At 39.0% G+C, this 13,284-nt stretch overlaps 1 protein-coding gene across 1 annotated transcript in view; it reads left to right on the top strand.

Annotated features, from left to right (window-relative positions):
* LOC105704517 (protein vestigial) overlaps nucleotides 1-13,019 on the top strand; it is a gene marked incomplete at its 5' end in the record, with an annotated part of 37,868 nt that extends 24,849 nt beyond the window's left edge. The window contains one exon of the mRNA XM_023433605.1: nucleotides 12,321-13,019. Coding sequence (XP_023289373.1) covers nucleotides 12,321-12,367 — 47 coding nt within the window. The remainder of the gene's footprint in view (nucleotides 1-12,320) is intronic.
* Between the last annotated feature and the right edge of the window lie 265 nt (nucleotides 13,020-13,284).

The following is a 13,284-nucleotide window of genomic DNA, read 5'->3' as shown; positions in this document are numbered from 1 at the left end:
CGGGAAAATGGATTGATTTTTTACGCGGGATATTGAACGGGGAAATGGATCGATTTTTTATTAAATAAGTCAAATGTTAAACGCTGTTTAAGTAGATGCACTGACTTGAAAAGCTGGATAATTAACAAGGAAATGGATTGATTTTTGGAGCGGGCTATTGAACAGGGAAATAGATCGATTTTCTATTAAATAAGTAAAATGTTGGACGCTGTTTAAGTAGATGCACTAATTTGAGAAATTGGATAATTAACGGGGAAATAGATCTATTTTTCTTTCAGCGATGGACAGAACCATCACGATTTTCCTTGGCAGATCTATCAGAAAAATCCATCACAAATGAGACGACTTCGGTCTCTGGTCTCCCATTTACAAATACCCCCAAGTCGCTAATCTGCAATATATCTGCAGGATTCCAAAAGTCATTCCAAATTTCATAAACTGCAGTGCCACGTGACCTTCGCAAAGAATGATCCGATCACCATTATTGGCGAGAGCGTCCAAGTGACATGTCACGGGAGTGCGGAGTGGCCGGAAGATTTGGCGGCTTAATTTCTAATTAATGACCGGCTCACTATGTACAACGTTTTCCGCGGGGAGAATGATCTCCCGGGGTAGGGACTCTCCTTTACCGGCGGGTATATTGGATTCCACCCTGGGAGGGTCTGACCCCATTGATAAGGGTCATCACAATGCTTTCCGTATGCAGCCCCTGCCTAAGGGTGGTCAGTAAGGGGTGGGACCACTTCTCAGGCAGACGCTCGATTTAATTTAACTTCAATATTTGATTCTTGCTTTAGGACCTGACTGCCACGTGGTCGCTCCCCATCTCTCTCCATCCCCTAACCGTGTCCTGCTCTAATTGCGAACGATAACGACATCGAGCGAGCTCCTCATACGGTCCCGAAATTCAAAGTCACCGAATCATTTGATTCTTTTTTTCTCAACCCATTCGGTTGTCCAGAACGTTATCGTCGTTTTGAGGTTATATGAAAGTAACATTTGAGGACCCACTCTTTTATAAACCTCTGAATTTTCTGTGGCCCCGATGCCCATGAGACTTCATTTTCTTTTACACAAAAATAAACAATATTTCTAAATAAATTAAAGAAAAGAATGAAATTTCTTGGGTCGTTTCTCAGGGTCTCCAAATTTACGTGGAAAAATTTCAACCGATTTGCTACATTCAGTTAAGGTGAAGTGAAACATCCTTCAAATCAGTCGATTCGAATACAACACTTTTTTTTAAGGGTATTAGACCAAACTGTCCGAAACTTTGACACATCACTCCTGATCATCTAAGAATTGTCCTGACACATTCAAAATTTGGATTTTTCAACAAAATGTTTTAACTCAGTCCAGAACAGAACCAAAATGGCGTCGAGCTCTCATATTTCGATCAATATACAATTATCGAAGGCTCCGATATGAGAATCGAAAAGGTCAGGACAATTTTACGACAATTTAGAACACTCTGGTAATCGATAAACTCGCATTTGAACGGAATAAAGGCAAAAAATGTGTTGTATGCACTTCTTTGCTAAAACGATGGGAATACGAGGTCTCGGAGTGAAAATTTAATTGACCTGGAAATCACAGATGGCGCAGGGTGTTCCTCTGCAGTCAATTAGGGCCCCCGAAAGCATAAATCCAGAGGATTTCTGGAGTTTTACTTCGATTTCTTTATAATTATTGTACGAAAACGACAGGTGGAGTATGCCATTTGGTACAATACCCAATATAATTCGACCCAGCTGTCAATATAAAAACGAACGTCGGCAACGTAGGCATTTAGAAAAATCTGCTTTATCGACGTTGATCAAGTTCCTCGACGTGTTTCACTTCACCTTAAACGAAAAGTGAACGAGACTCCTCGGACGGCATTTCCATGTACCATTAATTATTAATTAAGTGTTAAAAATCGCAATAACTTTATGAACATCCTAATACCAACATTCTACGTACCATTTAAACGTTATATCTGCACTTTATCTTTTTTTCTTTAATCAAGCGCTCAGTTTTATAAATCCCAATCATCGTCATAAATACGAACACGCGTACATTTTGCCTTACTTTTAATTAAAATCATTTTCCACGTCGGTTGGAGAGATTGGCGAACGTCTTTGTGAAAATTCTAAATTGCCAGGGTAGTGACAAATAGACGAGCAGGGGTAGTGCGAACCGATTAACAGAGCCGAAAGGGGGTACTTCGGGAGGCTGCGACCCATTCCCGGGGTGCCCTCTTTCGCAAACACAAGAGCGACTCCTGTGACTCGGCAAACAGTAGCAATATTGTTCGGGTCACACCGACATCTCCACCCCCGAGGGACCCTCGTCCATTTTGTCCGAGCATAATGCCCCACATACTTGCCCGCGCGGAGGCATTATGCGTACCTACGTATGTATCGTACATAACTCGCCGGTGGGTAACACTTTTGGCATGTAATATGCGCCAGAGGACGATATATTGGATTAGAATTTGGGCCCCGGTCCCAGGAAGATTAGTTGCGGCTGGTGAGAACCGGCAATTCCGAAATAAGGGGCTAGCAGTTTTCAAGGGGCCCCTGCACGGTCATATATAGGTATAAACATGGAAAGATATTCCATATTTAATAATTATACCTGACCTAGGGTAAAGTTGGGTAAATTGTATCGGGTTTACAAAAATACCAATAGAAACGTTTTTGGAGGGATGTTTTAGTAAACGAATTTATATTTCAGGTACCTGTGAAATTCTGCATGTAGACACATGCAAGTACATAAATGCTATTTAATGCGGTAGACATTGAAATAAAATATTCCTTACAACGGTAGAATTTAAACGGCTCATCAGGTAAATCGTCCTCTTCCGTTATAATAAGGTCGGATATAAACGCATCGAATTACTTTAATGTTCGACTTGATTTGCATTAATATTTGATCCGATGGATCAAATGTTATTAATTGAAGAATGTGCATGTTCCATGGCCGAAACCGCAGAAATTTTAGAGATCCAATTGAATGGTTTTGTGGATGTTATGGTATATGATATATCTCGAATATTAGATTTTCGGTATTTACATGCTTTGGGGTAATTTCATCCCTTGAATTAAGTGCGAATTCATATTCCATTTACCTGTGGAATTCTGCATGCAGTGTAGATGTTACAGTGAAACACCGAAATCTGGAGAATGTCGACTTTCACCGGTGAATGTCAACATTCATATAGTCGCTTCGTGTATGTCCGAAATATTTGCTAAATACCCTTATTTCTGACTTACACCGGTAAATGTTGACATTCACCTTGCACTAATATCTGTGATTGTCGACACACACTGGAGAGGGTCCGAATGTACAACAATGTAATGAAATATTCGATCTTTCACCGACGTATTTGGTATCTGTTGACATTCACCGGTGAAAGTCGACATTCTCCAATTTCGGTCATTGACGGTAACATAGACACATGCAAGTACATAAATGCTATTTAACACGGTAGACATTGAAGTAAAATATTCCTTTAACGATATGATTTAAACGGCTCATTTGGTAAATCGTATCATCAGATGGGTAAAATCGTCCTCTTCTGTTATGATAAGGTCGGATATAAACGCATAATAAAAATTGAAATAAATAAATAATATTTGATCCGATGGATCGGTATGTTTTGGTGGATGTTATGGTATAGATATATCTCGAATATTAGATTTTCGGTATTTACATGCTTTGGGGTAATTTCATCCCTTGAATTAAGTGCACCGATTTCTCTCGGGAGTAATTCGTTGGAGACAAATTTAAGGGGGATAAAAAGGCTAATTATTAAGGCTAACGCGAAATGCTAACCGAATGGTTTTGCCGAACAGTGGAATTGAACGGGATGGGAAGGGAGATCCGCATCAAAGGGAAATCCGCACAAAGGTTCGGTCTTTCGCGCAAACGGCGAACGACCACGCGCCGTTTGCGAGGCTCAAAGCTCGCGAACGCATCGAGAGGTCCGTTATGAGTATCAAGACTTCAATATCGCGATATCAAAGAGCTCTGCTAAATGTTGCCGGAGGGTGTTTCCTCGGGATCCTACCCCGACCTAGGCAAAGATATTCGGGAACTTGGAGAAAACGGACACAAAGCCGTAATTTCGCGACTCGCTTCAAAGATAACTCTTTACGGGGTACCTAGTCGTACTTTATGTACCTGTCTTGTTGCGTCTTCGCCTCTTTAACATCGCTCCAATTGCACTGCGAGCGGATCTTTGCGAGAATAATTATTAATTGAAATTAAACTTCTTCCCCTTTCCGAACCACCCTTGGAAGGAAAACAGCCGCTTTCTGTGTGGAACCTCTTAATTATTTAAAAAACGAAATTCTGTAGTCTCTTCCTTGAGAAAATTCCTTTCCCATGTTTTTTTACGAATACGGGATTTTTGCAATGCGTTCAATCAACACGGTTTTAGAGTGAGTTCAATCGAACTCCGAATTGCAATTTAACAAACATTCCGTACGCGTAGTACTCTCTTTGAGTCCTGTTTTAAAAGCGCGCAAATTATCCGTGCACTATCTACTGCCATTCAATGACTCTTTTTGCACATTACGTATCAATCAATTTTCCACTAAATTTTGGGAAGACCGACTCAATAGCTGGAGAAACTTTTTAATAAAAAGGAACGACCTCGAAAAAGGCACTACAAAGTAAAAAGTAATTATGTACAAACTGTTTATCTACTAACTAGAGTGGAACATTAAGTATTTCTTGCTTGGAAAGTTTGAAGTTGGCGCAAAAAAGAGACGAAGTGTATCGGTGTCTTGAATCTTATATTCTGTTACCTTTTGTTTCTTTTCCTTCGCGCCGAGTTTGAACTTTCCAAGCAAGCTCATTTTCTTTTTTTTTTCAATTCCTGTAAAATCAAAGGATCACGAAAAGGCCTCCGATGGATGTGCAGAAACATTAGGACATATTGCAATAAACAAAGGAAAAATGTTCTGGTGCTCTTTGGGGTTGTTGGGATGTAAAAAAAGGATACGAAAACGATAGGGATTCGTTTCCATCTCATTGCGTCTAGAGGGCTCTCGAAAAGCGGAATCGAATTACTCTCGTTACTCGAGATATCACTTTGGGAAATTTCTTGCATCGGTGGAACTCCATTGCACCACACGTCCTGTTCCTCGCACATGACGTCACTCGTGATCAAATCTTTTGTGTCCCATTCCACCCTTACGCACTACACACCCACCCGTGTGACTTTCCAGCAGGTAAAGCCACGCGTCGACACGTGTGTCGGAGATACGAGTTTAATATCGTCTGATAGCAACAGATTGGAGATCTAGGCTCTCGATCAAGATCTATTGTTTAATTGGAGTTAACCTTGCAGATACTCTTTATAGTTTCCTTCGTTACTTTAACATGAACGATTAAAAGGGTGTTTTTAAAATGGCCACATTTTCGATCCTTTACGAAAATCATTGAATTTTTAAAGTCTATGCCCTGAGAAAAAAAGAGTTTATCGAACCAGAGAGATATTTCATTGAATAGTCTCGAAGAAATAGTTTCTTAATTCAAAGAATAATGATTTGTCTCAAATAAACTTGAATAAATTTGATGCAGCATTTCTTCGGATTGACGTCAATTTATTTCAGTTTATTTACGTTAAATAATTGTCCTTTGCGAAATATTTCAATGGTTTAATGAATTTCTTTACCTCAGGGGGGGGGGGGGGTTATCTGAATTTTACAAAGTATTCGTCTAATTGGATAGTTAAACGATAGTGATCTTTCGATGTGTCTTCGATTCGTCCTCGTTAATAGTTTCCTCTCCTGAGTACATCCTTAGTGGCATCGAAAGTACAATGAAATTGGATGTAGATTTCTGTAAGGGTCGATTGAAACTAATCGAAGAAACCTTTTTAAATCGTTTTCGAAGTCATGAGGATGTTTAGGATTTACGGGTACGACAGGACTTTGTAGAGTCAATTGATAGCGATTTTCCGAAGCCCTCTTTAGTGGTATCCTTTTCCGAGTGTCTTTACATTTCAATGGGCAGTGTAATGAAATTTGATGGAGGTTTTTCTAAGGATTGATCGAGACTGATCTAAGGAAACGTTCCTCGGGATTCCAGTCGTGTCATCGATCCGTCCTGAGTCACGAAGGACCTGGTTTGGTATTTCCTCGAGGATCCTGCTCCCAGAGAGGATTAAGGTGAAGTGAAACACGTCGAGGAACTTGATCGACGTCGATAAAGAAGATTTTTCTAAATGCCTACGTTGCCGACGTTCGTTTTTATATTGACAGCTGGGTCGAATTATATTGGGTATTGTACCAAATGGCATACTCCACCTGTCGTTTTCGTACAATAATTATAAAGAAATCGAAGTAAAACTCCAGAAATCCTCTGTATTTATGTCTTCTGGGGCCCTAATTGACTGCGGAGGGACCCCATGCGCCATCTCTGATTTCCAGGTCAATTAAATTTTCACTCCGAGACCTCGTATTCCCATCGTTTTAGCATAGAAGCGCATACAACACTTTTTTTTGCCTTTATCCCGTTCAAATGCGAGTTTATCGATTACCAGAGTGTTCTAAATTATCGTAAAATTGTCCTGACCCTTTCGATTCTCATATCAGAGCCTTCGATAATTGTATATTGATCGAAATATGAGAGCTGGACGCCATTTTGGTTCTGGTCTGGACTGAGTTAACAAATTTTTTTGAAAAATCCAAATTTTTAATGTGTCAGGACAATTCGTAGATGATCAGGAGTGATGTGTCAAAGTTTCGGACAGTTTGGTCTAATACCCTTAAAAAAAAGTGTTGTATTGGAATCGATTGATTTGAAGGGGGTTTCACTTCACCTTAAACCGAGAGTCGAGGGTCTCGGGTGTTTCTCGCCTCGCGATTCCACTTTCTAATTTGAATCCCCCTAAATACGCGGTATCGATCGCGACGATCTCCGGGGCTGCTCTCGGAAGGATCGAAGGCCGCGTAGATCGAAGATAAATCCCGCCGGTAAGGGACATGAGATCTTAACTGGCCGATCTCGTGACATCATCCGAAGACCGTCCATCCGTGTTGCCCAGCGGGTGCCATCACCAGGTCTGCACCCTCACATCCGTCAAACTGGGCCTCTTCTTTTACTGCATCGAGACGATAAATAATTTAAATAAATGACGAGGTTCGTCAGCCCGCCAGGGAGGAAGGGAAAAGGAGCACTTCGATATCCTCGATTCGAGGAGCCTTCGATCCTCCAAGAGACTCTCGAGAGGTGCTCGGAGAACTTTAGACGAAAAACAAAAATCGAAAGAAAAAGACCCATGGATAAACCCGTGAACAAGTATTATTTATTTATTATTCCGGGTATTTCCTTAGATGAAGCATATTTTAATATATAATTGCAGACGATTTGGTTCTACAAACCTAGATGAATTTTGCCATACACCCCATCGAGGGGCTAACTTAGTAAAAACTATTTCTTTCATTGAGAATCGTTTGCTTTTNTTAATACAAATAAGTTTCATAAGGTTTTTTTGTTATATTTCCTGAGAACAAAAATATATAACAGAATAAAGCCCTACCGGTAGCTTTCAGGACCATTTAGGTATTGGCTGTTTCCAGGACGTTTTGGAGCGATAGGTGTCTTTCGGGTCTACAAGCGTATTGGTAGATTTCAGGACATGTAGTGAAATAGAACGGGTATCTACAATTTGGCTCATTAAATGTTTTGAATATTCGACATTTAAGTTTAACAACTCAAACTCGAATAAGTTTCATAAGTTTTTTTTTGTTTCATTACCTGAGAACAGAAATATATGAAAGAATTTAGCCCTACCGGTAGCTTTCAGGACTATTAAAGTATTGGCAGTTTCTAGGACGTTCTGGAGCGATAGGTGTTTTTCAGGTCTTCACATGTATTGATAGATTTCAAAACATTATCGTGAGATGGGGCACTTATCCATGATTGTTGCTCAATAAATATTTTGATCATCATAAACTCTATAAGTTTCTCCGAACATTTTGTTCTAGGACTAAACACAATAAAAATGGATATGTGAATTAAAATGTTCACATGAACGTGGCATCGGAGAAGCTTGTTTATGGAACTTTTCTCCGACCTGGATCTACCGAATCGTTTCAAACTTTACCTCGTGAGAATATCAAGGTCCTAAGGAAGGACATCAATGGAATTTTAATTTGACCCTTTAATGCCAAACCGCCATTATAGCGGCTCCCTTTATTCCCACGAATTCAAAGCGATAAATGAATATCGTCTTCATATAAAAAATGGGCACTCCGCGGAAAAGCTCTCCGTACAGGTGGCACATCTCCGCATCCGATTCTGCCCTACTTAAGGAGTTAAAAAAATGTCTATAGATATTTTTAACACTTTTTATAATAAATTAAATTGTACGATTGCCAGGATTTTCCTTAGGGTGTCTACATTTTTGGGATAAAGTTTCGAATGATTCGATACATCGAGTGTACCGAAATGTTTCATGAACCATTGCCCCCTCGGATGTTACTTTCATATCATCTTAATCGTTTAATAATGTGATGAACCTTGAAATATGGTTATACAAGAACCACCATCTAACCATCAGAGGACAGGCAGGGATAATAATTTGCGATTGAAAGTTCCTTTGCCATTTTTTGTTGAGACTGATCAGTAATTATTTGTAAGTGATTAACACGTTGTTAACCGGTCACGAGTTAACTCTTGCCGGAATGACGCGTTGTAAAATTGCCGGTCAACAATGTGTTACAGTGGACCGGTCAAGATCATGAGATTGTTGTACACGCATACCATAGGTTGTGTGTAGGACAATGGAATAAAATGAATCAGAGCTTCAATAGCCTTCGTGCCAGAAGAATAAAGTTTAGACTCTCTACACACGTGTAGGAATTGTTGAAATTCAAAAAACAGATTTAAAAGCTCAAGTGGTCATTATCTGTTGGTAATATTCGGCAATGATACTCACTGATTGTGAGCGTCACATTTGGGTATATGGAATGACATAACCAGTATTTCCTATTAATCGGTCATTTTCAGGACTGTCCTGATTACTACCTATTAGCAAAAAGGACAGTCCTGAAAACACACGATTTATAATATAATTACATATATGGTACAAGTACGTACTGTACATGTACATGTATATAGTACAAATATGTACCATATATGTACATTGATCAACACAAAATGACTACATCTGTTGCATGTATGTGATGAAAAAAAAAGGTACATGCGTTAGTCTCCAATATACTTGCATCTGTACGTTATACATTTACTGAGTTTAGAATTACGGTTTTTGTATTTAAAATTGACACTGATAGGTGGTGCAAAAAAGGATGTAAATGATGCTCTTAAGTTTTATACGTGTTATACCTATATACTCTAGAAATGTAAATAAATATATCGTACGTAGAAATTTCAACGATACGGTGATACGAATGCAAGGACATTAGTTTTAATACTATCAGTTCAATACGTTCCCAATACTGATACATTCAACTGACCAACGCCCAAGGTAGTTGTCTAATCACACCGCACATACGCACAACTCGCGAGCAGTATTTCTCTTTCTCGAACTCTTGCCTATTCTTTTTGTAACCTTCGACAGGTTTTTTGAGTGAACTTCCTTACATTGTGAATTCAAAATCTTTCTTTCGTTTCATTCGTTCTTCCTCTAGTTTCTCCTTCATCTCCTTTAGAACCTACCAGTGTCGAACGTCCGCGTAGGGCGTTCGCTGAGGACCACAAAAGTACAACTATCGTTACCTAAAATCCATATACATAATTCCAAACAACATTCAGCTCATGATTTCTCCACCAAGCGAGACGTCGCGACATCTTATAGGATAATAACAGATTTTTCTTTCGTCACCATTCAAAACGCTTATCTTATCTATTTTTAAACACATATTCTACCCTTCCATTTTCCTTGGGATTTGGCACGACATGTAATTACCAAGTGTTCTTTATTAAAACGGGTCTAACATTATAAAAAAAAGCAACTTTATTATTTCAGCATACGAGAGCATGGTCTTAAATTTTCCAAAGTTATTCATGGAATAAAATTATAACCAGTCCGAGACTAGAATGATTTCTTCGTTACGGATTTCAAGGTTTTGTTACAATTTAAGGACCGTTTTTAAGTACATTACGCGTAATATAATACGTCCTTCCTATTTACTGGTCATTGTCAGGACTGTCCTGATAATGAACGAATGATAAAAAAAAGTGTCCTGAAAGCCCACAATGCTTAAGAAAATCGAAATATTATTACATGTAATCATTCAAGTGCCAGAATTTGTATTCTTTAGAAATTATTATAGAAAAAGAAATGCTTTTTTACTACGTAAGTCCATACTACGGTATTGAAACAACTGTTTCATTCGTAATGGTCATTTTCAGGACTGTCCTGATAATAAACGATTGATAAACAAATCTTTCAAGACGGTCCTGAAAGACACCAAGTGTCCCACTAGTATACGATAGGTATCTGAAAATGTCCCGAAAGCTGCCACCTGACACACACACAAACACGCACGCACGCACGCACGCGGTAAAACTATCCTATTTGTGACGACATTTCCCTCTGCTAAATGNGACTAGAACCAAAATCACGTTTTTTGTTATGAAAAATGAAATTTCACGAACATCGAGTTCTTCCTTAGAGCTTCTATAATCACGTGTTAAAGTTTCAAATGATTCGGCGCACCCAGTTTTGAGAAAAGTTTTATACATATTTTGATGTTTTGTAAGAAAGGCCCTTTCATATCGCCTTAACATGACAAACAACAATGTAATTCGGTCAGTTATATCTGCTTGCAGTTTCCAGCTGATTTCCATATGATTTCCTGGTGCGAGGGGATAACCCCTCGCACCCTATCATACTCTATATTAATAAAATTTCTCCACACTATTTATTAATTATCTTCTGTTACTAAAACCCTTAAAAGTTATCTGAAAGGCATAATTTCCATACAGTGCAGCTATTACTTGCACTTTATAGAGGAAAAAGTGGTCGCTGAGCGAGGGGTTATTCCTTCAGGGAATCACAGATTTAATATTGGAAATCGTTGGATATCACCGAAATATTGCCAGAATTTCAAGGCCGAACGTCACTTGTTACCGAATCGCATTGTTGTACGTGATATAAAATCGAAGGTAATCGGTTTTCGAATATATAATAAGGAAATCGTTTTCACTGATGCGAATGGCCCCTCGTCATTTAGTCTATGTGTCTGTCCTCATCGTTCGTCCCTAGTACTATATATCGAACGGTGAATAAATATTTGAGCTGCTCAGTGCACACATTGATTAACTCCATAAAACAAAAAGTTGAGAAATGCAATGAAGTAATGTAGATTCTTTTTTAAAATTCCTATTATAATATAACTTCAAATATATAATGTAGAATACATAAATACAGTTATAGTTTTCATCTAACGATATATAAAATTAATAAGAAAGAATAGCCAAAAAATAATCGTCTGCATTTTATATCGACAAATGTTTTTGCAGGTATTAAATTTCCTCCCCTATTCCTGTATGCCAAACCTTTTGTTCTGTTACGCTTTTGTAAATTTCGTGCCCATTTATCAGGATTACGACTTCTTTTCCTCCCAATCGATGTGTTTGTTGGGGAATTTGTACCGTTGCAATCAGATGAATCCGAGAAACACGATAAACGTCTTCTAGCACCAGACTTTCTGCTGATAAATCGTATTGAAGAATCATCCCTGCTTTCCACATCCACATTGTTATTAGTTTCACTCATCTTGATTATAACGGTATGATATTTAGTTCCTTAAAAACAATCAGGGAGTAACGTTGAAAAGACCAAAAAATATGTAGTCCGTGTAATATTGGTGAAGTATACGGTAACATTCAGCGTGAGAGATCCCTGTTATACCAACTACCGTCTGCATTGCGCTTCTTTCTATCTGTTAGCTGATGCGATTTTATTACTCATATTGTTGAAAGGGGGAAAGCATCTTCGGCTGTTTAAAAAAAAAAGCGTCGATGTACGGCCGCAACAGATAATCCAATAATACTATACTGCCAGGTATTCGTCTACGATTTACACTAGAGTATGGAGTTAATCAAAATGGCTTCTGAAATAAATTACTTATTATTCAATGCCCAAAAAAATCTTGCCGTTTAATGGTGTTAATCTCTATTAATGAGGAAAGATATTATAAATATAAAAAGTTATGACTATACCAAGTGCTTCGACACCTAAATTTAAGATTTTTCAAAAAGTGGAGTTAGTCGATGTGTGCACTGAGCGGCTCATTTAAAAGATGCAAAACGCTGATGGTTAATCGCTAATCCGGTAAATCTTTCTGTTCCAGGTTTGGAATCGCAGGTCCAAGACTCCAAAGACATGTTCTGGTTCTAGAAGCGGATCCCGCAACCTCGTTGGCCAAACTGATTGGCGACCTGCGAATTCCGCGGATTAGCGGATCCGCGATTGCCTCGCAATAAGTCGGTCCTATGAAGGAAGGAGAAGAGAAGAAACTCGAAAAAGGATCTCGAGCTCGTCCTCGAAGGACCGACGGACAATCGGCAGAGTGCGGAGGCTGCGGAAACGTCGAATTTCGAATTTGGTTCCTAGGTGGCCGCGGTGGGGCATCCCGAGGGCGAGTCCCGGTGAAACCTGACGAAACTTTGTTATACTGTTGAATAATAATGAGAGTAATCATTGGACGAGTGTTGAAGTGTACATAGTGTTACCTAAATCTTTTAAGGGTCTACTGTTAGTGATAAACTAGCGTTAGAATCCGCGCGCACTATTACCTTAGTGACTGCTGGCCGATGCTGAAAGAAACCTCTAGTTCATAGCGAGTAGGACATAGACTTAAAGGGTGTCTATTTTTTCCAAATAATTACGAGATCAGCTTTCATTACTATTAGCGATTAGTCGATTATCAATTACCCATTACTGTTCGCTCGCCTTAACCGATTGGCATCAGAGTCATCGAGCTGCGTTCGTGCATCTGAAACGAGCAGAGAAATTTTTCAAAGATTATTAAACAGTCAGCCTGTCTGTATTTTTCACCAAGTTATTCATCATTTTCATGACGCCTGAGGGAGTTCTTTGTACGGATGAATTTTACTGCAAACGCGTTTAGAAAATACTAGGACGATGTGTATGTATTTTGAATACTCCTTTACTTCCAGTGCTTGTTAATAACGATGGTATATTTCGGAACACAACCCAAGATGGCCGCTCGAAGAGTTTAAGAGGCACGGATAAATTTCGGTGTAATGAAAAAACGCTCTCTCGTACGTTGTTAAAATCGACTGCGTGGTCTT

This window comes from Orussus abietinus, unplaced genomic scaffold (assembly GCF_000612105.2).
Source record: "Orussus abietinus isolate OABI.00-Male unplaced genomic scaffold, Oabi_2.0 scaffold109, whole genome shotgun sequence".
In the NCBI taxonomy this organism is placed as follows: domain Eukaryota; kingdom Metazoa; phylum Arthropoda; class Insecta; order Hymenoptera; family Orussidae; genus Orussus; species Orussus abietinus.
Note: the sequence above shows the minus strand (reverse complement) of the source record. Positions and strands in the feature narration are given on the sequence as shown.